The sequence below is a fragment of the Octopus sinensis genome, linkage group LG21, assembly GCF_006345805.1.
Source record: "Octopus sinensis linkage group LG21, ASM634580v1, whole genome shotgun sequence".
Classification (NCBI taxonomy): Eukaryota; Metazoa; Mollusca; class Cephalopoda; order Octopoda; family Octopodidae; genus Octopus; species Octopus sinensis.
Window position 1 is genome coordinate 16,882,510 of NC_043017.1, and position 24,310 is coordinate 16,906,819.

The following is a 24,310-nucleotide window of genomic DNA, read 5'->3' on the forward strand; positions in this document are numbered from 1 at the left end:
ATTGGAGTCGATGTAATCAACTAGTCCCTCCACCCCCAAAATTTCAGGCCTTGTGCCTATAGTAGGAAGAATTATTATTATTATTATCATCATTAATTATTAACCCTTTCATTACTGTATTTATGTTGAGATGTTCTGTGTTTCTTTCAATTACTTTAAATATAACAAAGAATTTAGTAAAATAACTTAGTTATCATTCAGCTGGTGTTAGGAACATAAATTGTGACTAAGGTTTGGTGGAAGATTTTATTTCAAAACTTATGAAAACAAGACATTTGTACTTAGAGCCAGAACCGGTTTCAGCTGGGTTGGTAACGAAGGGGTTAAGGCGGCAAGCTGTTAACACACCAGACAAAAATGCTGATTCACCTTTTTTCATATTTACATTCTGAGTTCAAATTCTGCCAAAGTCAACTTTGCCATTCACCCTTTTAGGGTCGACAAAAGAAGTACCAGTCAAATACTGGGGTTAAGGTAATCAGTTTACATCTCCCTTCAAAACCTGCTGGTTCTGTGCCAAAATTTGAAATCATTATTATTATTATTACTACTACTACTACTGCTGCTGCAATGAGCTACTAGAATCATTGAAGCTGTGGATAGCAACAACAACAGCACTGTCACATTGTTGAAGACTAGGTTTATTCCTAACAACAATACCTTAATTCCATTTAACTGTCTCGAATATTTAGAAAACATTAAAGCTAAAATATATCTCAGACTAAATATTATCTATGCATAAAAATCTTTAAAGGACCTAATAATTTTCCATAAAATCTCAAGTAAACTATAAGTATTTCAAACGTGGGGAACAATTAACGGTTAAATTAACAGGTATGAGTGCAAGTCGTTCAGTCACATATACACAAATATAATGCACAAAGTGTGTAAATAATTCTCAGGTGAAAAACACACAGAACAAAGTTTGCTTAAAAGTAGAAATACAACAGTGGAAGAAACAGAAAAAGTGGAGAGAAAAGGCAAAAAGAACTTACGTATGAAGACAAGAAACCCAGAGGTGAATTTGTGGATATATTTAAAATGATTTACAAAATCGTTAATTCTAAATAAGGAAGGTAATGAAAGAAATGTGGAGAGTTTTACCAACGTTTTTCTTCCTTCTCGTTTGCTATTTATTAATTACACAATGACGACTTCCTTTCCTATTGTCAGGGAAAGTTGTAGCATGGCAGGTGACGAGTACAGTCATAAAACTATATCTTCTAATAAAACTGCCCTCACCTAACACAACCAAGGCTTGTCATGAGAAAAAATTGAATGGAACTGAATGACACTTAACTGTGCGCACGGGGGAGAGAGAAGGGGGGAACTGATATCTCACATTCGCTTAGTAATAAGTGGTGTACATGCTTACTTCTGCTGTTGCATTTGTGATACATTTAGGCATTTTCTTCTCACCTGACACCTCTCTCTAGAAGTAATGTGGAAGGAAAACAAATAATGAAATTAATCAGAAGGGAGGATCATTATAGGCGTAGGAGTGGCTGTGTGGTAAGTAGCTTGCTAACCAACCACATGGTTCTGGGTTCAGTCCCACTGCGTGGCACCTTGGGCAAGTGTCTTCTACTATAGCCTTGGGCCAACCAAAGCCTTGTGAGTGGATTTGGTAGACGGAAACTGAAAGAAGCCTGTCGTATATATGTATATCTCCCTGTTTCTTTCTGTGTTCCTTTCTGTAGAAGAGCGTAGGCTCGAAACGTTAAAGACTTTTTCAATTCCCGAGCGTTATACTAATACATCTGTTTGTTGTCTACACCACTTGTCTTCGTCTTTTTTTTTTTTGTGAATTCTCCCTATATATATATATGTATGTATGTTTGTGTGTCTGTGTTTGCCCCCCCACCACACAAACACACACATCACTTGACAACCGATACTGGTGTTTGCGTCCCCATAACTTAGCGGTTCGGCAAAAGAGGCCAATAGAATAAGTACTAGGCTTACAAAGAATAAGTCCTGGGGTCGATTTGATTCGACTAAAGGCGGTGCTCCAGCATGACCACAGTCAAATGACTGAAACAAGTAAAAGAGTAGATAAAATTCTACTGAATATAACAATGCTGAGGTAGTTGGTGAAAGCAAAGTGTAAAGTTGATAACAGTACCAGAGTGATATTTTTAATCTTGCTTATTTTAACCAAGTTTCAATACAAAGTTTTAAACTTCAATTAAAATTGAAGGAATATGCAAATACAAAGGCCAAAAAGGATCTCTGGACTAATGTCACATAACAGGTTGTGTAACTTAGAAACCAAGGAATTTCTCCAGGTTGAGCCACTTACTTCAAACCGAGAGGTCACAACTCCTGACATATGATAAGTATGTCATAGGAGAGAATCAAAAGACAGATCCTTCAAATTGAACCAACCAGCACAACACCTAGGGTTAGACCAGGAATGAGATGGTTTGGACAATGTCTATAGTTTTAGTTGATGACTTGGGAATCTAGCCAGAAAGTCTAATGACAGCTGCTTCTGATAGTGCCCTAAGGAGGAGGTGCCTGAGGACCCTACCCCACCATGACTCTACTAGAAATAATGGGTGGAGAAGGTGGATGGACGGAAACATAGTTACACTTAACAGTTCTATATTAAAAACACAAAAATACTGCAAAAGTCGGGGAAAAAGTCCCTTGATTTACAAATAATTTATTCTAATCGTACCAACATTTTAAGAAACTGCTATAATTTGTTGGTTGAATTTATACAACACTGGATAGTACGGTACTTATTTTAAGAATTTACATACTCTTTTACTCTTTTACTTGTTTCAGTCATTTGACTGCGGCCATGCTGGAGCACCGCCTTTAATCGAACAACTCGACCCCGGGACTTATTCTTTTGTAAGCCCAGTACTTATTCTATCGGTCTCTTTTGCCGAACCGCTAAGTAACGGGGACATAAACACACCAGCATCGGTTGTCAAGCAATGCTAGGGGACAAACACAGACACGCATATATATATATATATATACATATATACGACGGGCTTCTTTCAGTTTCCGTCTACCAAATCCACTCACAAGGCTTTGGTCGGCCCGAGGCTATAGTAGAAGACACTTGCCCAAGGTGCCACGCAGTTGGACTGAACCCGGAAGCATGTGGTTGGTAGACAAGCTACTTACCACACAAACACTCCTGTGCCTATGGGATAAAAAAAAAATATTTAAAGAAATTACTGTGAAATGACAAAGAAACGAAGATGAATCCCTGAGAGTTTATGTTCTTTCTTTTTTCTTTTTGTAAGGAATTAAAAATTTATTAAACCTTTCGGCATTCAAATTAAACTGTCGAATGTAATGCTTATTTATTCGTATTGTTTTGAATTAATCATGCATTATCTTGTAGCTTTGGGATTTCAATGATGTGACTGCCTACTTTTAGACTGACATTGCAGGGTAGGTGTGAGAGGCCATGTTCAGCTGGTTTTAACAACAAACAGGTGTAATTCTTGGGGGCCTGATACAGCCAGTTTAAATTAAGGGCTCATAACTAAAATATGTGGAGGATGAAAGAAGAGACAGTATGTGTAAAGATTGGCACAATCATCCTCATCATCGTTTAACGTCCGTTTTCCATGCTAGCATGGGTTGGACGGTTCGACCGGGGTCTGGGAAGCCAGGAGGCTGCACCAGGATTGGTGCAATTTACGTGCCACCAGCATGGAAGCCAATGAATATGAATAAAACATAAAGCAGTAGAATAATGCAGATAAGGCCAGTCTATTGACAGAATGGATATAAAGTGGGATCAGATATCATGCTTTGTTTAGTCACGGTACCTCACGTCTTTTTATCTTTTTGCATGTTTCAGTTATGAGACCGCAGACATTGCCTTGCAGAGATTTTAACTGAACAAATGAAGCCCAGTATTTATTTTATCAATCTCTTTACTCTTTTACTTGTTTCAGTCATTTGACTGCGGCCATGCTGGAGCACTGCCTTTAATCGAGCAAATAGACCCCGGGACTTATTCTTTTTGTAAGCCTAGTACTTATTCTATCAGTCTCTTTTGCCGAACCGCTAAGTTTCAGGGACGTAAACACACCAGCATCGGTTGTCAAGCGATGTTGGGGGGACAAACAGACACACACACACACACACATACATATATATATATTTATATATATATATATATATATATATATACATATATACGATGGGCTTCTTTCAGTTTCCATCTACTAAATCCACTCACAAGGCTTTGGTCAGCCCAAGGCTACAGTAGAAGACACTTGCCCAAGGTGTCACGCAGTGGGACTGAACCTGGAACCATGTGGTTGGTAAGCAAGCTACTTACCACACAGCCACTCCTATCAATCTCTTTTGTTGAACTGCTAAGTTACAGGGACATAAACATACTATCACTGGTTGTCAGCAGAACAAGCACAGACACAAAGTCACACACAGACAAATATATATATATATATATACAATAGGCGTCTTTCAGTTTCCAACAACCAAATCCTCTCATAAGTCTTTGGTCAGCCCGAGGCTATAGTTGAAGACACTTGCCCAAGGTGCCACACAGTGGGACTGAACTTGGAACTATGTGATTGGGATGTAAGCTTCTTACCACACAGCCTACAAGTCTGAGTTTGAATTCCAACAAGGTTGATTTTGCTTTTCATCCCTCTAGGGGTTGAGAAAATAAGTAGGGGTCAAATAACCGGGGGGGGTTTCATTTGCTTTAAGCAAATTTATTACCGTCCTCTCAAATTCAGTCCCTGCCTAAGTTCAATATCAATATTATGTATATTACGAAAACTAGGGTTAAAAGGAAACCTCTCAATTGAATAATTCACAAAACAAATACAACGAAAGCAGACCCACGAATAGACAGCAACAGAAATCTAAACAACAGAGGGAGGTTAACAACAGTAACATGAGAATCAACAATAAAACAAGAGCACAAATAGCAAAGGAAAACAAGAGTTATAGCTTGGAGTCACAGTGAAAAATTCTCATGCAGCCATGGGAGTGAAGAAAAGAGCATTTTTTTTTTCTATTAGGCAACAGGGTACTTTTTTCTTTTTTGGTTCTTTTTGTTGCTGTTGTTGTTGTAGTGGTAGTGGTGGTAGTAGTATAACATCCACTGAGTCTACCTTGCTATATTGACTTGGTACAGTTTAATGTATCCTTCTTGCGAGGGGGGGGGTACTATCTTGTTTTGAAACATGATATATATAGAGAGAGGGGGAATGATGGAGAGGGAGAATGAGAGAGGGAGGGAGGAAGGGGGAGATAGGAAGAAGGGAGGGGGGATGGAGGGGGAGAGAGCTAGGGGGGGGGGAGAGGGGGTCGTCGTTGACATACGACCGAGTTGGTCGTGGGTTCCAACTATGGCTTGGTTTGTGGAACTGGATGCTTTAACACCAGCTAAAACCAAGTGCACTGGATGCTCTTTCACATCACAGCTAGGGAAGGCTTCTCTCTTCAATAAAACGAAAGGGTCACCCCAACCTCACACTTTACAGTCTGCTGAGTGAACGTTTCCCACACTACAAAGATAGCCATGTCCACAACATGGCTTAAGGGACCTCTTAACTCCATATATTCCAATAGCTTGCCAACCTCTTTACAGAGTGAGAGGTATGGAAAGAGAGAGAGAGAGAGAGAGAGAGAGAGAGAGTAGCATGAATGATGATCGTAAGACTAAAGGGGAATAAGCGCAGGAGTGGCAGTGTGGTAAGTAGCTTGCTAACCAACCACATGTTCCGGGTTCAGTCCCACTGCGTGGCACCTTGGGCAAGTGTCTTCTACTATAGCCCCGGGCCGACCAATGCCTTGTGAGTGGATTTGGTAGACGGAAACTGAAAGAAGCCTGTCGTATATATGTATATATATATGATATGTGTTTGTGTGTCTGTCTCCCTAGCATCGCTTGACAACCGATGCTGGTGTGTTTACGTCCCCGTCACTTAGCGGTTCGGCAAAGGAGACCGATAGAATGAGTACTGGGCTTACAAAGAATAAGTTCCGGGGTGGATTTGCTCGACTAAAGGCGGTGCTCCAGCATGGCCGCAGTCAAATGACTGAAACATGTAAAAGAGACTCACACACACAGGGCGAGCTTCTTTCCGTTTCCGTCTACTAAATCCACAAGATTTTTGTCGGAGTGGGACTATAGGAGAAGACACTGCCCAAAGTTTCACGCACTGGGAACCAAAAGGATGAGAAGCAAACCTGTTACCACACAGCCGCCAACATTCAAACAACTCAAGAAATGAAGCTTTTATGACGCATAAACGGCAAAAGACCACTCGTCTTCATTTGTATATTAGCAGTATTGCCCGGCGTTGCTCGGGTTTGTTTCGACCCTTTAGAATTGGAATTTTTGAAAAGTAAACAATTTGCTTTATGTAGCTTGTAATTCTCTTTAAGTGAACATTTCTCTGGTTGAAATACACCGAAATATGGCGACACAGCAGTCAAAAATTCGTAAAAAATAGGGATTTTCATAGAGAAAAAAAGCACCTTTGTGATGTAAATAATTTTTGGTGCGAAATTAGTCCGATTTGAATTTTTTTCTTCTACGGAAGGAAGAGCAAGCCTTCTTCCATCATATTCTCAATTTTGGTCAACTTGCGCCGCAGGGTCTCGGAGGAGATAGCGTTAGTTGAAGGCTACCAAACCTGGCATACACGGACAACTTCAGCTTTATATAGAGAGAGATAAAACCATGCAGACTAAACAAATTCTCTCTCTCTCTCTCTCTCATTGGCGCGCGCGCGATTCGAGCACATGCATATTTCACACTAATTACGTAAGAATAAGAAAAATCAATTATTTGCAATTTTATAGCAATGCAAGGGAGATTACTTGATATTCTTTATTTTTCTCTCCCTTTCTGTCTAAAAGATAAGCGAATAGACATTTGAATATTACAAAATTTCCTTTTACTCGTTTCAGTCATTTGACTGCGGCCATGCTGGAGCACCGCCTTTAGTCGAGCAAATCGACCCCGGGACTTATTCTTTGTAAGCCCAGTACTTATTCTATCGGTCTCTTTTGCCGAACCGCTAAGTGACGGGGACATGAACACACCAGCATCGGTTGTCAAGCAATGCTAGGGGGACAAACACACACACACGCACACTTATATATATATATATACATATATACGACAGGCTTCTTTCAGTTTCCGTCTACCAAATCCACATATATATATATATGTATATATATATATATATATATAAATTAAATTAAATTAAATTAGAGATAAAACCACTATTAGGCAACTCAAGCAGTTATATACTCCCTAATATTATTATTATATATATATATAATTGTGTGTGCGTGTGTATCATTGTACTTGTTTCAGTCATTTGACGACAGCCACGCTGAAGGGTTTTAGTAGAAGAAATCGACCCCAGAGATTTATTTTAGAAGCTTAGCCCATAAATAACTTCTGCCGAATCGGTAAGTTACGGGGACAGAAAACGCACCAACGCCGGTTGTCAAGCGGTGATGGGGGAACAAGCACACACAGAAAGACACACACACACACATATATATATAGGTCTTATTCTTTGTAAGCCTAGTACTTATTCTATCGGTGTCTTTTGCCGAACCGCTAGCTTACGAGGACGTAAACACGCCAACATCGGTTGTCAAGCGATGGCGGGGACGAAGAGCTCCGCTCGAAACGTTAAACCCTCCTTCTTTCCTGAGCGTCCAATAACACTATACTTGTTCCACGTCCTCGCGTTGTTGTGTTTTCTCTTTGTTTTCATGTTTGAATTATATATATATATATAAATTAATAAATAAATAAAACATATGCATATATACATACATATATGTACGTACCTACCTCTAAATGTGTATATATATACATGCATATATGGGCACAGGACACCAAAAAAACGTTGAACACAATGAGAAACGAAAACATAAACACAAAACCAAGGAAATGGACATTTTTTTTAAACAACGAAAAAATAGAGTACAGGACATACAAAACAAGGAAAATTCCCCTTCTTCGGTCGCCTTAATTTCATCTACTCCACGTTTCGAAGGTCAAGGCGATACATGACTTCAATGAAAATTCCCTTCCCGCGAAAATCAAATTAAATAAAATTTGGGATTTGTTTGCGGAGGGGTAAAAATGGTAACAAAAACAGGGCAGTAACGACAGTATAAACAGTAAAAGAGGGGGACACGGAGAATAACAGTAACACAAACAAGAAGGGCTGTTAAGCCAAACGAGACAAAAAATTTTTACGAACGCTATTGTTTGAGAACGGCAGAGAGAAACAGATTTTACCGTCTCTACTTGAAGGAGGCCAGGAGATGAAAGACAGAAATAGCCATCTCATCACGTGACGGTGACGGGGAGGAGGAGGAGTAGTAAGAGAAAGGGAGAGAAAAAAGGGAATGGTTGTAGAGAAAAGAATGAGAGAGAGAGACAGTAAGGTAGAAGAAAAGGAAAGCCAAAAGAATGAAGGCTGAGAAAGGTTAAGAGTGCGCATCATTATTAATATATAGAACAATCTTACTTAAAAATGGATGCGTGCGTTCCGTCATATGATAAATTAATAAATAAATAAAACATATGCATATATACATACATATATGTACGTACCTACCTCTACATGTATATATACATGCATATATGGGTACAGGACACCAAAAAAACGTCGAACACAATGAGAAACGAAAACATAAACACAAAACCAAGGAAATGGACATTTTTTTAAAACAACGAAAAAATAGAGTACAGGACATACAAAACAAGGAAAATTCCCCTTTCCCTCCACAAAAAAATCTCAAATTTTATTTAATTTGATTTTTGCGGGAAGGAAATTTTCATTGAAGTCATGTATCGCCTTGACCTTCGAAACGTGGAGTAGATGAAATTAAGGCGACTGAAGAAGGGGAATTTATTTATTAATTTATCATATGACGGAACGCACACATCCATTTCTAAGTAAGATTGTTCTATATATATATATATATATATATATATATATATATATATATATATATATATGGTTATCAATAATAATATAGGGTGAAATTAATTAATTTGGAATAATCATTAATTTCAATAATAATATAGGGCACAAGCTGTGGCCATGCTGGGGCACCGCCATTTGGTGTTGCTACATAATTTTACTTCACAAATGCTTTTTAGCAACTGCCATTTGGTGCATGAGAGAGTTCAATGCAGCTGCCCTCATCTGCACCTCCTGCCGTGAAGTTGGTTCATCTGGGACACCTGACAGGAAGAGATCCAGTTTTATTTTAAAGACATCCATGCAGGTCTCTCAGGTCATTCGGGAGGATATTGAAGAGCTGTGGGCCTCTGAAGCCCAGGCTATCACAATATCTTGTCCTACATCTTGATAGCAAATTTGGAGTCCTTGGCACTATGCAGTGGCACCCAGTTCTAGTATTTGTGTAATTCTTGATGTCAAAGTTTGGGACAAGTCCTTCTAGGATCTTCCAGATGTATATTATGGCATATCTTTCTCGCCTACGTGTGTGTGTGTATATATATATATATATATATATATATATATATATATATATATACACACACACACATGCTTATACATTACACACAATCACACACACATATAGGGAGAATTCACGAAAAAAAACAAAAGACGAAGACAGGAGGTGTAGAAAACAAACAGATGTATTAATATAACGCTCAGGAATTGAAAACGCCTTTTACGTTTCGAGCCTACGCTCTTCTACGGAAAGGGACACAGAAAAGAAACAAGGAGAGGAGAAAAAAAATGTGTGTAGAGGCCATATATATATATATATATATATATATATATATATATATATATATATATACACTCACGGAGTGGTTGGCGTTAGGAAGGGCATCCAGCTGTAGAAACATTGCCAAATTAGACTGGAGCCTGGTGCAGCCTTCTGGCTTCCCAGAACCCGGTCGAACCGTCCAACCCATGCTAGCATGGAGAACGGACGTTAAACGACGATGATATATATATATATATATCAATTACTCACTACTTGGATATAAGTTAATGTCAATGACAATGTGTGTGTGTGTGTGTGTGTGTGTGTGTGTACATATATATTTATGCTTGTATGCATAATTATAGAGAGCAATTTAGATATTAATTGGACAACAAATAACCAGCAATTAAAACTTGCGCATTATCTTGGATATCCAAAAAGAAATGTGAGGATGACTGGTATTATAAGGCCGAGTCTCATCTGGGTGGAATTTATATTCGCTGAGGCCATTTAAGTAAATACAAAAAGTAAAACAAACAAGAGATATGTTTGTTTATATAACATTCACTTACATCATCTGATGCACATTTCATTAACAATGAACAAACAACGTCAGCTATATAAAGAAAATTTCATAATCTCAATGCATTGTTGAATCTTCAGAAGTTTCATAACTCACATTACTAGTTCTTACTATTTATATTTGATCAACTATTGCAATGTGTTGTATTAAGGAATAAGCTTTAAACATTCTAATGAGGAAGAATTTTTTTTTTACCATAAAGATAGAAGTGTGTACGTATTGCCACAGAGCCTCTAAATAGAGATTTGTAGCCATGACTACCAGGCAACAGGGAAATGAACATTATATCGATATGGTTTACTATTTTAGTGGGCTCTCCAATTATCATCCACCCTCACAGATGCAGGTTAGCAGGAGTATATGCACATACATATTTTACAAACACAAATATATTTACTAGAGTATAATCATCCCTGATATATATACTAAGGTATACTTGCATATCTACACACAAACATGCTCTTTTATACAATTACATCACACACACACCAGCTTAAACACACACATATGTATACACATACATACATACACATACACACACATATATATTGATCATGCCTCCACCCTTGTTCACTATTCACCTCTACTCCATCATCTCGCACCAGCTATCACTTATGCTCTGGCAAGCTTACCCAGCCATCTTTCTTGATCTGTCTCCATTCTCTCTTCCACTAACCTTCTGGCACCCTCAGGGTGTGTTCTGACAACTCATTCCCCATCATTTTTAACTTTATTTCCAGCTACTCCCACCCACCCTTATACAATGTAAGATGGTTAGGTATCTATTCATGCCCCACAGTCATACAATAGCTACTTAATACCTAGCATAAGAACATCTTACTACATCCCCAATCAGTCAAGAGGGTTTTTTTAAAATCTGTATGCTACTTAAACGTCACTAGTGGTAGTGCCACAAACAAAGCACTCACTAGACTCAACAAAGTAGTTGGTACTAGGAAGAGCATCCTGCTCACAGCGATGTGGTCCAGAAGTGACCATCATAAGCACAGAGCTAACCCTGTGACTATTTAAATACAAAATATTTTTCACAATATTCTGTTGTGCCTGGGGAGAGTCATCGTCTTTTTGTACCTTATAATGTGACATGTTCACCGGTGAAATTTCCACTTATTTCTTATTTTTATTTTCCTAAAATTTTCGTTGCGTCTTGCAACTTTTCAATAGTCTTGACTCTGTCCGTTATTTCAGACAAAGGTGAACAGAATTAGATTCCTTTCATTGAGTTCTCTTCTTTAAGCATAATTAAAACAAAAACGACAAAGAAACGAGGAAGTTATACTGCTTAGAAGCACAATTCTCATTTTTTAACACATTTTTAGCCTAACTTCCTTTTACAGTTGAATCGGTGAGAAAGTAAACATTGCACTTAAAAATATTAATTCCTTCACTGCCACAGGCAAATAATATATATTTGTCAGAGAGAACAGAAAAGGTCACAAAAATGTAAACATTGAGCTTAAGAATATTATTCATCTACTGTAGCAGTAAGCCATTGTACTTAGCCTTCGTTGACCTGGAGAAAGCTTTAGACAGGGTCCCCACTCTCTTATTTGGTGGCCTCAAAGAGTAGAGGAGGAGTGGCTTGTTAGAGTGGTTCAAGCCACATATAGCAACGCTGTCATTAAGGTGAGAGTGGCCTAGGGTAGTTTTTGTACCTGGCTGGCTCCTGTCAACCGTCCTACCCATGCATGCATGGAAGGTGGATGTTAAACGATGATGTTGATGCTGATGACGACTGTTGTGGTTAAATGATTTTTAAGAAAAAAAAAAAGAGGAAGCATCCCAACTGAAGTGAGTTTCATACTCACAACCTCTGAACATCCATCTCTCTCTCTCTCTTTGTAAACAACAACAACTAATGAAGAGAAAATATTTAAAAAATTATGTAATAATTCAAATTCAAAGTCTGAGTAATAATTAATATGTTTGCTTGACTAAATTAATGTGCATCTTTCACCAATGGCAAGAACACACTTCAAATAGACAGCATTCGCTCTGCATGATTAGCACAGAAAACTCCCTAGTCGCTCTGCCTGTCATAAATGCAGTGAACAAGCCATTAAGCCCACAGGACATCTTATAATCAATAACATTACTTTTAAGAAAATGTGTTACAAAATTCAAAATGACACATTGCGTTTTTGCTTGCCTCTAATTTCTCTGGGTCAATAAAATATCATCATCATTGTTCGACCATGGTCAAGACAATGGAATTTACTATGTTAAGCCAGACTTCACGGTCCATCATAGCATTACGGAGGTCCTGTTGCTGGATGCCTGTATCCCTGGAGATTACATCAGGGTAGGAGAGTGTGCGCCCTCTGGTATCGCAAGCAGATGGCTTCCAGAGGAGAAGAGTAGAAATTACCTCGTTCTCATCTCTACAACAATGTCCAGCAAACTGGACTCTTCTACCTTTCACAAGAGATGACACAGGTGGTAGTTTTCCATATATTTGTACTTTGGTTGGATGACGCTTCCATGAGAGATTTTGAGCTCTCATAAGGAGGCGAGTGTAAGTTCCATCCAACCGCCTCTCAAGCTTCTTTGATAACGTCCAGGTTTCTGAGCCATATAGTAGAATTGGTTCAACTGTGGCTTTGAAGATTTCAAGTTTGAAATCTCTACTTAGATTTGATGACCAGATCTTATGCATATCATTACAGGCTGACCAGGCCATACCCTTTCTAGTTAGAAAATCTGTTTCAGATAATGAAAATATATACAAATAATAATGTAAGAGATTTAATGTTTAGTTTTGGTACGATGATATTTAAGATGTGAAATCAATAAAACAAACCCAGTCAATCGTCTCAACACCAGTGGAAAATGGAAGTGCGTTTTGTCAAAAGCATAAATTAACCATCAACACAATTGTTACTGCACTTCTGTATGGAAAGCTACAAATCTGTATTGGCATTGACATGAGATGTAACAACAACATAAGCCTGAAGCGAATAAAAATTAGCTAAGCTAATCAGATTTTCCATCAAAACTATAAAAAAAAAGTTATCAAGATTAACTAACATTAGTCATAAAAGTTTGTAAGTTTAATTTTGACAGAAAATCAAAGTTGAGCTGGAGTATGATATTTAGAAAAATTTTCAAAATATCATACAAAATCCGACATAAGAATGTGTGTGTGTGTGTGTGTGTGTAAGTATACACCTACATATGGACATATGCACATACATATTTTCATACATACAAAGAGTGTGTAAGAAGAGAAAGAATATTTAAAATTTTTTGATTTGATTTTCAGAAATAACTACCCGTGTTCCTTTTCCCAATGAATGGTATATTCTTTGATGACGTAATATACTGTTTCTCACCATCTAATGATACAATGTCATCAGAGTTCAACCCAGCATTAGGGGGAGCCAAGCATGCTTGGTATAGAATATCTAAAAACATGACCTGTAACAATTTAATTAGAATTCCATGTGATTTGTTACATTCCAAAAAGGTGCACCTCTATAGTTTGTTATCATCATCATCGTTTAACGTCCGTTTTCTGTGCTAGCACGGGTTGGACGGTTCGACCGGGGTCTGGGAAGCCAGGAGGCTGCACCAGGCTCTAGTCTGATCTGGCAGCGTTTCTACAGCTGGATGCCCTTCCTAACACCAACCACTCCGTGAGTGTAGTGGGTGCTTTTTATGTGCCACCGGCACAGGTGCCAGGGTAGGCTGGCAGCGGCCACGATCGGTTGGTGCTTTTTACATGCCACTGGCACAGAAGCCAGTCAAGGTGGCGCTGGCATCGGCCACGTTCGGATGGTGCTTTTTACATACTACCACCGGCACAGGTATCACAACTACAATTTCCATCTGATATTTATTTTGCTGTTGATATACTTGACTCAACAGGTCTCCTCAAGCACAGCAGGTCATGTGCCACTGGCACAGAAGCCAGTCAAGGCAGCGCTGGCATTGGCCACATTCGGATGGTGTTTTTTACGTGCTGCCGGCACAGGTATCATAACTACAATTTCCATACACAATTTAATAAACAAAGGTTCGTTGGCTACAATATCCACATAATACAGATACAGATTATGTATGAGAAGAAAGCTAATGTGAGCAATATAGATTCGGATGCAAAAGAGGTAGCGAATGTGGAGGCCTTCTCCAAGAGAGTACTACTACTTAAAGAAACATCATGTTCGGAAAGTGGCAGGATGAAGAAGACCACAAACCTGGTAGAGATCCTTCTGGCAAAAGATCAAAAAGACTGGTTACAGTTTGTGAGAGGGAAGAGCTTGTGGGCAATGCAATTGTGAGTCATGATGCTGAGTAAAATCTGTCCAGTTTGTGGGTTATATTCTTTGCCTGAACTACTGCAGTGCAGCTATGAATGGATCACTTGGAGAACATGGGGTTGTGAGGCTGCCAGGGATGGTTGGCTTTTTTGCCATGGGCAGCAGTATTGCAGAAACAGTAACTTGGCTACCTCTGCTGAGCCTTGGCTTATTTCCAGAAGCAAATACCTACCCAAATACACCTATCACTTCTTCACACATGGATACATCAAAAACGAAAGACAAGTCAATATGCTCACAGCATCCATGGAGTCTCAAGGGATACCAGATAATGGCTAAGTAATAACCCTACACATCTGCCTTAGGGTCCTTCCCACCAGATTTTCTGTAGGGGTTTATTACTCCCTTAGTCTTTTTTAAATACTCAATAAATTACCCTACAAGGCAGCAGGGATTCATTATTATGGAGGGCACAATTTGTGCAGACCCAGTCCCATTCTCTTGTCCTTCAAAATCATATTGATCTGGTGCAACAAGTACTAAAGGGTTGAAAGACCTCATCTGCCATCCATTGGAATGTCAGTCAATGACCTTCTTCCAGAGGCAATTCTATGACATGTCAATTAACTCATTGCTGGGACTCTAGTAGGTGGTACTGTATGGGGTCAGAGTAGACCTGGAAACAATAGTGGCTAAGAGGTGCCCTACACTCCTTGAAACACTGGAACTTCTGAATCAGGGCCCCACTATTGGATGCAGTTTTAAGTCATATCCAGGGATTGTTAGCAGAGAACTGACAGAGTTCTGCCAGTCAGCTGGCATGACATGCCAGTCAGGGTCTGAAAGTGAGGAATGATGCAGAGTGTATGGATGTGTGGTAGGTAGTCACAATCAAGTAGCAGCTAAATAATAACCTGGCAGGTACAGAAACGGTGATGGTTTGGTAGAGGTGAGGTTTGGAGGCGAGAAAGAGATCAAGGATGCTTGGAGTTAACTGAAATAGTAAAATCAATATGGGATGAATGTGAGAAACAAAAGTTCTGAGCATTGAAGTAACTGAAAACAATGGCTTCAGAGAAGTTTTTCATACAAGGAGTGATGCGGCTGGAGGATTCCAGAGAGCAGTAAAGAAAGGATAGGTAACTGCATGTATTTGTTGCTGGTGAAAAAGGTGAGTGGAAAGGTAGAAGAGTCCAGTTTGCTGGACATTGTTGTAGAGCTGAAAACAAGGCAATTTCTATTCTTCTCCTCTGGAAGCCATCTACTCACAATACCAGAGGGTGCACACTCTCCTACCCTGATGTAATCTCCAGGGATACAGGCATCCAGCAACAGGACCTCCGTAATGCTATGATGGACTGTGAAGTCTGGCGTAACATAGTAAATTCCATCGTCTCGACCACGGTCGAACAATGATGATGATGGAAAGGAGAATGGAACCTACACAGGTATGCACACTCTCTCTCTCTCTCGCTCTCTCTCTCTCTCTCTCTCTTTTTCAGAGTTCAATTTTGAATGTAGAGTATAACTTGAACAGTAGTTGATGTAATATGAATAAAGGTGAGAAATCTGTCTCAGAAAGGAGTGGAAGGCATGGTTGAATATAAATAAAGTATGCAGTCTAGGCTGGACTGAAGTCCACAGATATTGGAGAAGAGAAGAGAGAATTGTCCAAAGAGTTTAGAACTATATTTTCTGACATTAAGTGCAAAGGATGCCAGCACACTATGAGACCATGAAAATCCCCAACTGGAAACCCAGCCTGAATGCATGCAACAGAAAGTACCCACAGGCAAGGAATAGTATAAAACTATTCTCTTCACTGTAGACAACAAGATTACATGAAACGTAATACCAGATATATGATGACCCACAATCAATGCATGTACTCGATATAGTAGTACAAAATTAAATACCTATTTCTTTACTACCCACAAGGGGCTAAACACAGAGGGGACAAACAAGGACAGACAAACAGATTAAGTTGATTATATCGACTCCAGTGCATAACTGGTACTTATTTAATCGACCCTGAAAAGATGAAAGGCAAAGTTGTCCTCGGCAGAATTTGAACTCAGAACATATCGGCAGACAAAATACGGCTACGCATTTCGCCCGGCATGCTAACGATTCTGCCAGCTCGCCGCCTTTAAATACCTTAAAGCCATTACTTAGCCTAGTGTCCAGCTATTTCTGTCAAACTTATCAGCTTTCAATAATAATAATAATTACTATTGTCTTCCTTATAACAAGAGACATATAGAAGCTATAGCCAAGAATTAATGTTATGGTTAGAACTTGGTTCAATAAGAAATTTTCTGTTATTTATTTTTCTAACTTAGAAAAAGGAGACATACACATAGGAAAAGGAAAATTTGTAGGTTGGCTTTAACCCCTTAGTATTCAAACTGACCACATCCAGCCTAAATATTCAACCAATTTTATGTTAAAACTGGCCAGATTTTGCTTCTCACACCTATCCTACAATGTCTTTCTAAAACTAAGCAACCATAACATGACAGTTTTTAGCTATAAGATAATGCATGATTAGTTCAAAACAACGTGAATGAATAAGAATCACATTAGACAGAGTAATGTGAATGGTCAAGAGTTAAGTTGAACTTTGGACAAATTTTAACGAAGATGAAAAAAAGGAAGCACAAAATAGCCACTTCCAATAAACAGTATCATTATATTCTTGTGATAGGGATTTCTGCAGTACCATTTTATAAAGTTATTACCGAGACAGGAGTGGCTGTGTGGTAAGTAGCTTGCTAACCAACCACATGGTTCCGGGTTCAGTCCCACTGCGTGGCATCTTGGGCAAGTGTCTTCTGCTATAGCCCCGGGCCGACCAATGCCTTGTGAGTGGATTTGGTAGACGGAAACTGAAAGAAGCCTGTCATATATATGTATATGTGTGTGTGTGTACGTTTGTGTGTCTGTGTTTGTACCCCTAGCATTGCTTGACAACCAATGCTGGTGTGTTCATGTCCCTGTCACTTAGCGGTTCTGCAAAAGAGACCGATAGAATAAGTACTGGGCTTGCAAAAGAATAAGTCCCGGGGTCGAGTAGCTCGACTAAAGGCGGTGCTCCAGCATGGCCGCAGTCAAATGACTGAAACAAGTAAAAGAGTAAGACAATACGAATTTCCTGGGGAAAGGCAGTTTCTCAAGGAAAAAGACAGGCTAACAAAACACTCGAGTTAATTGACTCAAAGTGAGGTGGCCCTGGTGTCTTTCCTATAGGTACAATGGATGGAACCTGTGACCTTTTAGTGGCTTGTTGATGAGCACAATATCTGCACTCTCATATCACCAACGTAGTACATAACATTTGAACAGAAAAATTATGCTAAAAGTAATCAATAGAACAGGATTAGATAGATTAGATGACAGCGATTAAATAGATTACCAATACAGGATGAATCTAGCAGTGTTAGTGGTGAGTCAGATTTGATGCTTAAGTGTGCATAAACGTCAACGATTTATTGTCTGCCAAGGTCAATAAAATAAAAAGCTAAGTCAACTTCAGCATGTTCTGAGCTCAGTCACTAAATAGGTGTGGTCATCTTTAATGGAAAATGCACATCACATTGAAAGGATTTTACATTATAGAATGTCTAAGGTCCTTTTTTTTAATCTTATCGACTGAACAAATTATTATTCAAACTATACACACTTTCATCTTCTTCCACTTATTCAGTCACCTGGCAAAAATGAGTAGTACCTGTTATTCATAAAAGTTAATACTCTCCCATTTTCTTATGAATAATATTTTGATTATAAAGTATTCAAGTATCCTGACTGTTACCTACGAATTTGTGGACCACCTCCGCAGGATATCCTCTCTATCCTACTCTATTGCCCCCTTCTTATCCCCTTTCCCTTGTAATTTGCGGACCACCTCCGCAGGGCATCCTCTCTACCCTACTCTATTCCCCCCTTCTTATCCCCTGTCCCTTGTAATTTGCGGACCACCTCCACAGGGCATCCTCTCTATCCTTCTCTATTGCTCCCTTCTTACCCCTTTCCCTTGTAATTTGCGGACCACCTCCACAGGGCATCCTCTCTACCCTACTCTATTGCCCCCTTCTTATCCCCTTTCCCTCGTAATTTGTGGACCACCTCTGCAGGGCATCCTCTCTACCCTACTCTATTGCCCCCTTCTTATCCCCTTTCCCTTGTAATTTGTGGACCACCTCCACAGGGCATCCTCTCTACCCTACTCTATTGCTCCCTTCTTATCCCCTTTCCCTCGTAACTTCTATCCATACCTATTTATTTACTACCCACAAGGGGCTAAACACAGAGGAAACAAACAAGGACAGACAAACGGATTAAGTCTATTATATAGCCCCTAGTGCGTAACTGGTACTTAATTTATCGACCCCGAAAGGATGAAAGGCAAAGCTGACCTCGGCAGAATTTGAACTCAGAACGCAACGGCAGACGAAATACTGCAAAGCACTTCGCCCGGCGTGCTAACGATTCTGCCAGTTTGCCGCTTTTCATAGTTCATAATTTCTATCCATACCTCACACTTATACAATAGCCCTAGACACCTCCCACACAATCCATTCTATCACTCTTCTACTCAGTCCCCCTTTCTTTTCTCTTATAACCCCTAACACTAATCCATTCTGTTCCCTAATCTCTGCCGTACTCTCTCCCCACCTCTAATTAACGTGTCCTCTACTGCTCTCTTATTCTCTCCACTACCACCCTGTTCTTATTTTGCTTACCTCCAATCATCTCCCACCTGGAATCACCACACTCTCTTCTATTCTTACTCATTTAAGGGACAAGTTTCACTAGTGCTAGTGACACGAGAAAAAGCACCCAATTCATTCTGTAGAGTGGTTGGCATTAGGAGAAGGACCCAGCTGGAGAAACCACGCAAAAGTAGGCATTAAAGCAGGACACAAGTTTTCAGCTCTGCAAGATCTGCTGCTTGACAACTGGTGTTGGTTCATTTACATCCTCGTAGCTTAATGGTGTGGCATAGAAGACCAATAGAATAACTACCAGACTTGAAAAGAATAAGTACTGAAGTTGGATTTCTTTGACTAAAACCTTCAAGGCAGTGCCCCAGCATGGCCATAGTCCAATGACTAAAACAAGTAAAAGAGAGGAGAAATATTATGTTTTAGTGTCAGCATGACTCTCAAGTGCACTAGTAGGAGAGGCTTCCTACAATGGCTGAGAATTTTAATGAAAAGCAGGAACGAAGAAACTATAAAATTCAAAATACTTCTAAAAACAAGAAAACTTAAGAGGAATTGTTACCAACTGAGAATCAGTTCAACTTACTGGTAACCTAATATCATGAATTAATTACATCCTGAAGACAATTTTTAAAACTCAGTATGGAATCTTATTATATTACCAGAAAACACAATGTTTGTAGCAAGGTACAAACTCCAAGAAATGGTGTGTTCAGTAATTGGTCACAGAGCTCACCAGTTATAAATGAGATCCTAACATTGGATGTTGATACTAGAAAACTACCCGTTATGGACAGAGACACAGCAACCAAATGCAGATAGTCATCAATGTTTACTTAACAAGGCAGTCAAGAGACTGACTTACAAGACAGCAAGAATTAGAAACTATACGAACACCAAGCCTTACTTCGTCTACAAAAAAACACAAGGTTCGCAGCTCAAGTGCAACATTAACAGCACCCAGTTGTGTATAAGAATTTAAAGATATAAATAGCATTTATATTTAACCCTTTAGTGTTCGCATTATTCTGCCAAAATTAATGCTCCTTCATCCACATTGTTTTGAACTAATCAGGCATTATCTTGTAGCTATGAGATTTTGATGAGGTAGCTGTTAATTTTTAAAATGATATTGTAGGGTAGGTGTGAGAGACCAGATCTGGCCTGTTTGAACATAGAACAGGCAGAATACTTTTGGCCAGATATGGCCGGTTTAAATGTTAAAGGGTTAATGCTCAGGATTCATCTGCCATATTTAGCGCTACCGAAAGCCATCCTCAAGAGATTCTATAGTTTAGCAATGTGTCAGTGAAATAGGGAAAAAAGAGGATTTTTGGAAAGTATAAAATTTATTCAAAACACAAAAAAACTAAGAGAAATTATTTCTAATTGAAAATCAATGACTGAGCCCACCTATGAGGTGCAGGTATGGCAATGAAATTATGAAGCTAACTTTGTAACTAGAGAGTTTGGAGTTCAATTCCACTGCATGGGTAAGTGTCTTCTACAATATCCAAAACCTGGGGAGTGAAATTCGGGAGACTAAAAGTATGTGAAAGCCCACTAGCAGGACCATTCTTGTTCTTGGATGTTAGATTTAAACCATAGCAGTCTTTGGTCATGAATGCCACCGCTTCCTCTGACTTAGCTATGCATTAAAAGAAGAATGTTCCAGTTCTAACTATCCTAGTCTTTTATTCAAACATAGTATGTGGCACTATCCAATGTGTCTTTCCTTTTTAAGACAGTAGGATGTAATTTAAGAGAGATTTTGGTTACTGGACTGCCACCATGCAGGGGGTACTGCATTCAAATGCTTAGATGAGTATATCACCAGTACTTTGATGCTTGTTCTATCATTTTTGGAAGGAAAACATCAAAGTCACCCCCAGAATTATGGGATGTTACAAAATACCACAAGGAATCATTGTTCTTCATTCTACTGATTCAACCTTCCCTCACTAATATGCAAACATACACACACACACATATGCCACTTAAAAAGTACACATGCACGCACACACACATGCACGCACACACACATACACACACACACAAAGTTTTGTGAATTAATAACATCAAAGAAGAATTTGACCGAACATACATTAATATAGAAGGACCCTCTGTATGAGTAGAGATCACTCACCTAAAGGTGAACTGTTTATCCACTTACTAAATCTCTGAAAGTCTATAAAAAAAAAAATTTTAAACAAAAATATTTCATTTGAGTTATTAACTATGAATTTGTAAATCTATCAATTCGTAATTTTTCTCAGCACAAATGCATTCCCAGTACTAAAAAGGTTCCTTATCTCTGTTTTCTATGGTTTCTTGACCTGCAAGAAACAGCAGTTAAATCTCCTCAGAGCATATTCTACTATCTTAAAACAGGAAGGACACATTGGATAATGAAAGGTCACAGATGGAATGCTTTTAGTTGATGGTTCACTGGTCAGAGATGACCAGCAGCTAAATAACATATCCACATATGATCAAAGATTAAGACACAAATACATGATGTACTGAGATTAGCCATAGCCTAAACAGCTCTGACTAAAACTGGAGGGCTACAGATTAAACATACACACACAAAACACAGATACAAAACATTGCACATAAATTATGTGGGATGGAAATTCAAGATTTCTATTCTTGAGCTAATGCGACCAAAGTACAAACTACCATAGTTCAATATTAAAAAAAAAAAAACTGCTAATTAATGATTACAACTTTGAAGTAAAATAAATACAACTATTTAAAATATTATATCCTAATATGCATGTACACAATACATGACCGAATGACTGAATGGACACATAAATGCAGACATAGCAAACCAACAAGTGAATGCACTGACCACATATGTACAGACGACACTGATGTAAGTCATCACAATGATTCTTCAGTATCCATGTTTGTTTTAGCAAAGCCTGGTTAAGGCCACAATGAAGATCTGCCTTCAGAGCTGAATGCTTTATGTCTTTTTGTATCGCGTCCATTGTATGTCCGTATCCCAGAGTTCTTGTAGGGTTTTTCAGTACTCCTACCAGCTATACTCGATAGATCAACAGCTGGTGAAGGCAGTTCTGCTTTGGTTATAACCTTTTGCAAATGGTTAAGATGGGATGCAAGAGGGGAAATACATTTAATCCAGCCATAGCCATCCCAAATAATCTACCTGTTTTATGTTGAAACCAGCCAGCTCTTACCTCTCACATCTCTCCTGCAAAGTCACTCTAAAGATAAACAATTACTTCATCAAAACCTCAAAGCTATGAGACAATGCATGATTAATTCAAAACAGTGAATAAATAAGCATTACAACTGACAGAATAATCTGAATACTAAAGGGTTAAATGACATAAAAAACTTTGGTTAGGGTTCAACTTTTGGGGGAAACAGTTGTACAAGTAGGGTCCTTTAAACGTAAAGTATGGCTAAACAGATTCTTCCTGATGCAACAGTTTGAATAAAAGATTATTGGGATCTGACAGTATGCCTTCATCTTTCTCTCTCCCTTTCTGTTCTTGCTTGATGGGGCTGGGGTCATTCGAGGTTGGCAGGCCCAGAGGCATCATCATGCGTAGAGCCGGCCAGCTAGGTTCACCAGTGCCCCACCAATGTTGTCAGTCCCATGCCAACCCCTCTGCATCCTCTAAAGTTATGTTGAGCCTCTTTAATCATATCCTGCCATCTTATGGAGGGGCCTATCATGGGGGCATCTTCCAGCCCACAGCTGCTATGTCAAACAAACATAAGGTCAAAGTAGGATGATCTGGTGGGAGACAAAGGAAATGTCCATATCAACTATGAGGTGGAGGGTTGTGGACTAATGTGTGCATGCAGCTCTTTGTTGGAAACATGATGGTACCATCGGATGATTTCGATGATCCTCAGGGATCTGCTGTGAAAGCCGTCAATCCTCTTTGCCAGGGTCTTTGTGAGGGGCCACGTTCCTGTTCCATTGAGGAGGGAGGACCAATATATTGTAGATTTGGAGCTTTGTCTTCTGGGAGAGAAAGCAGTCGCAACAAAGGGGCTTCTATAGAGAGTGCATGACACCAGCAACCAGACCACATATGCAGTTGATCTCCATGGTGAGTTCCCTGTGGTTGGCAACTGTGGAGTGCAGGTAGGTGAAGGAGCTGACAAACTCCATAACATTGAGACCAATATGGAGCAGGGGAGGGTTCAGACCATCGCCAACATACATCAGTTTTGTCTTTGCCCAATTCACCTGAAGGTCAAGCTTTGCTGATTCCTTTCAGTATCTGGTTAGTGCATCCCTGAGCTGGTCAATCAAGTTGCAGATTAGGGTGGTATCATCCACATACCCCAGGTCAGTAAAGTGGTAGTTCCTGAAGGTAACACTAGAAACCCACAGGCCTTCATCATCAGATAATTGATGACACAGTTAAAGAGGTTGGTGGTGAGGGCCAGACAACCTGCCTGACCCCACTGTTGATGGGGAACCAGTTGGAGCCCTTCCCGTTCACGCACATGTAGCTCTCAGAACTGCTATACAGCCTCTAGAAGAGGAAAGTGACCTCAGGAGGTGTGCCGATGAGCTTGAGGATTTTCCAGAGGGATGCATGGTCAACTGTATAGAATACCTATTTCTTTACTACCCACAAGGGGCTAAACACATAGAGGACAAACAAGGACAGACAAACGGATTAAGTCGATTATATCAACCCCAGTGCGTAACTGGTACTTATTTAATCGACCCCGAAAGGACGAAAGGCAAAGTCGACCTCGGCGGAATTTGAACTCAGAACATAGCGGCAGACTAAATACTAGTAAGCATTTCACCCAGCATGCTAACGTTTCTGCCAGGTCAACAAAAGGGATGTAGAGCTGGTGATCTTTGCTGAACTCCAAAGATCTTTCAATAAGATGAAGGGCAAAAATATGGTTGGCAGCAGATGAATTTCACATGAATCAGGCTTGTTGTGGGTGGTTTCTGCTTTTAACGGCAG

At 39.4% G+C, this 24,310-nt stretch overlaps 1 protein-coding gene across 24 annotated transcripts in view; it reads right to left on the reverse strand.

The window, feature by feature from the left end:
• LOC115222779 (ensconsin) overlaps positions 1-24,310 on the reverse strand; it is a 208,056-nt gene that overhangs the window by 154,941 nt on the left and 28,805 nt on the right. Inside the window, exon 1 of one of the 24 annotated variants that reach the window (XM_036511840.1) lies at positions 1,376-1,441. The exons of 22 other annotated variants lie outside the window; for them this stretch is intronic. In XM_036511840.1, the coding sequence (XP_036367733.1) occupies positions 1,376-1,400 (25 nt within the window). In that variant the 5' untranslated portion in view covers positions 1,401-1,441. Of the gene's footprint in view, positions 1-995; positions 1,144-1,375; positions 1,442-24,310 lie in introns of those variants that run through there. One more of the 24 variants, XM_036511854.1, reaches the window with a different exon arrangement.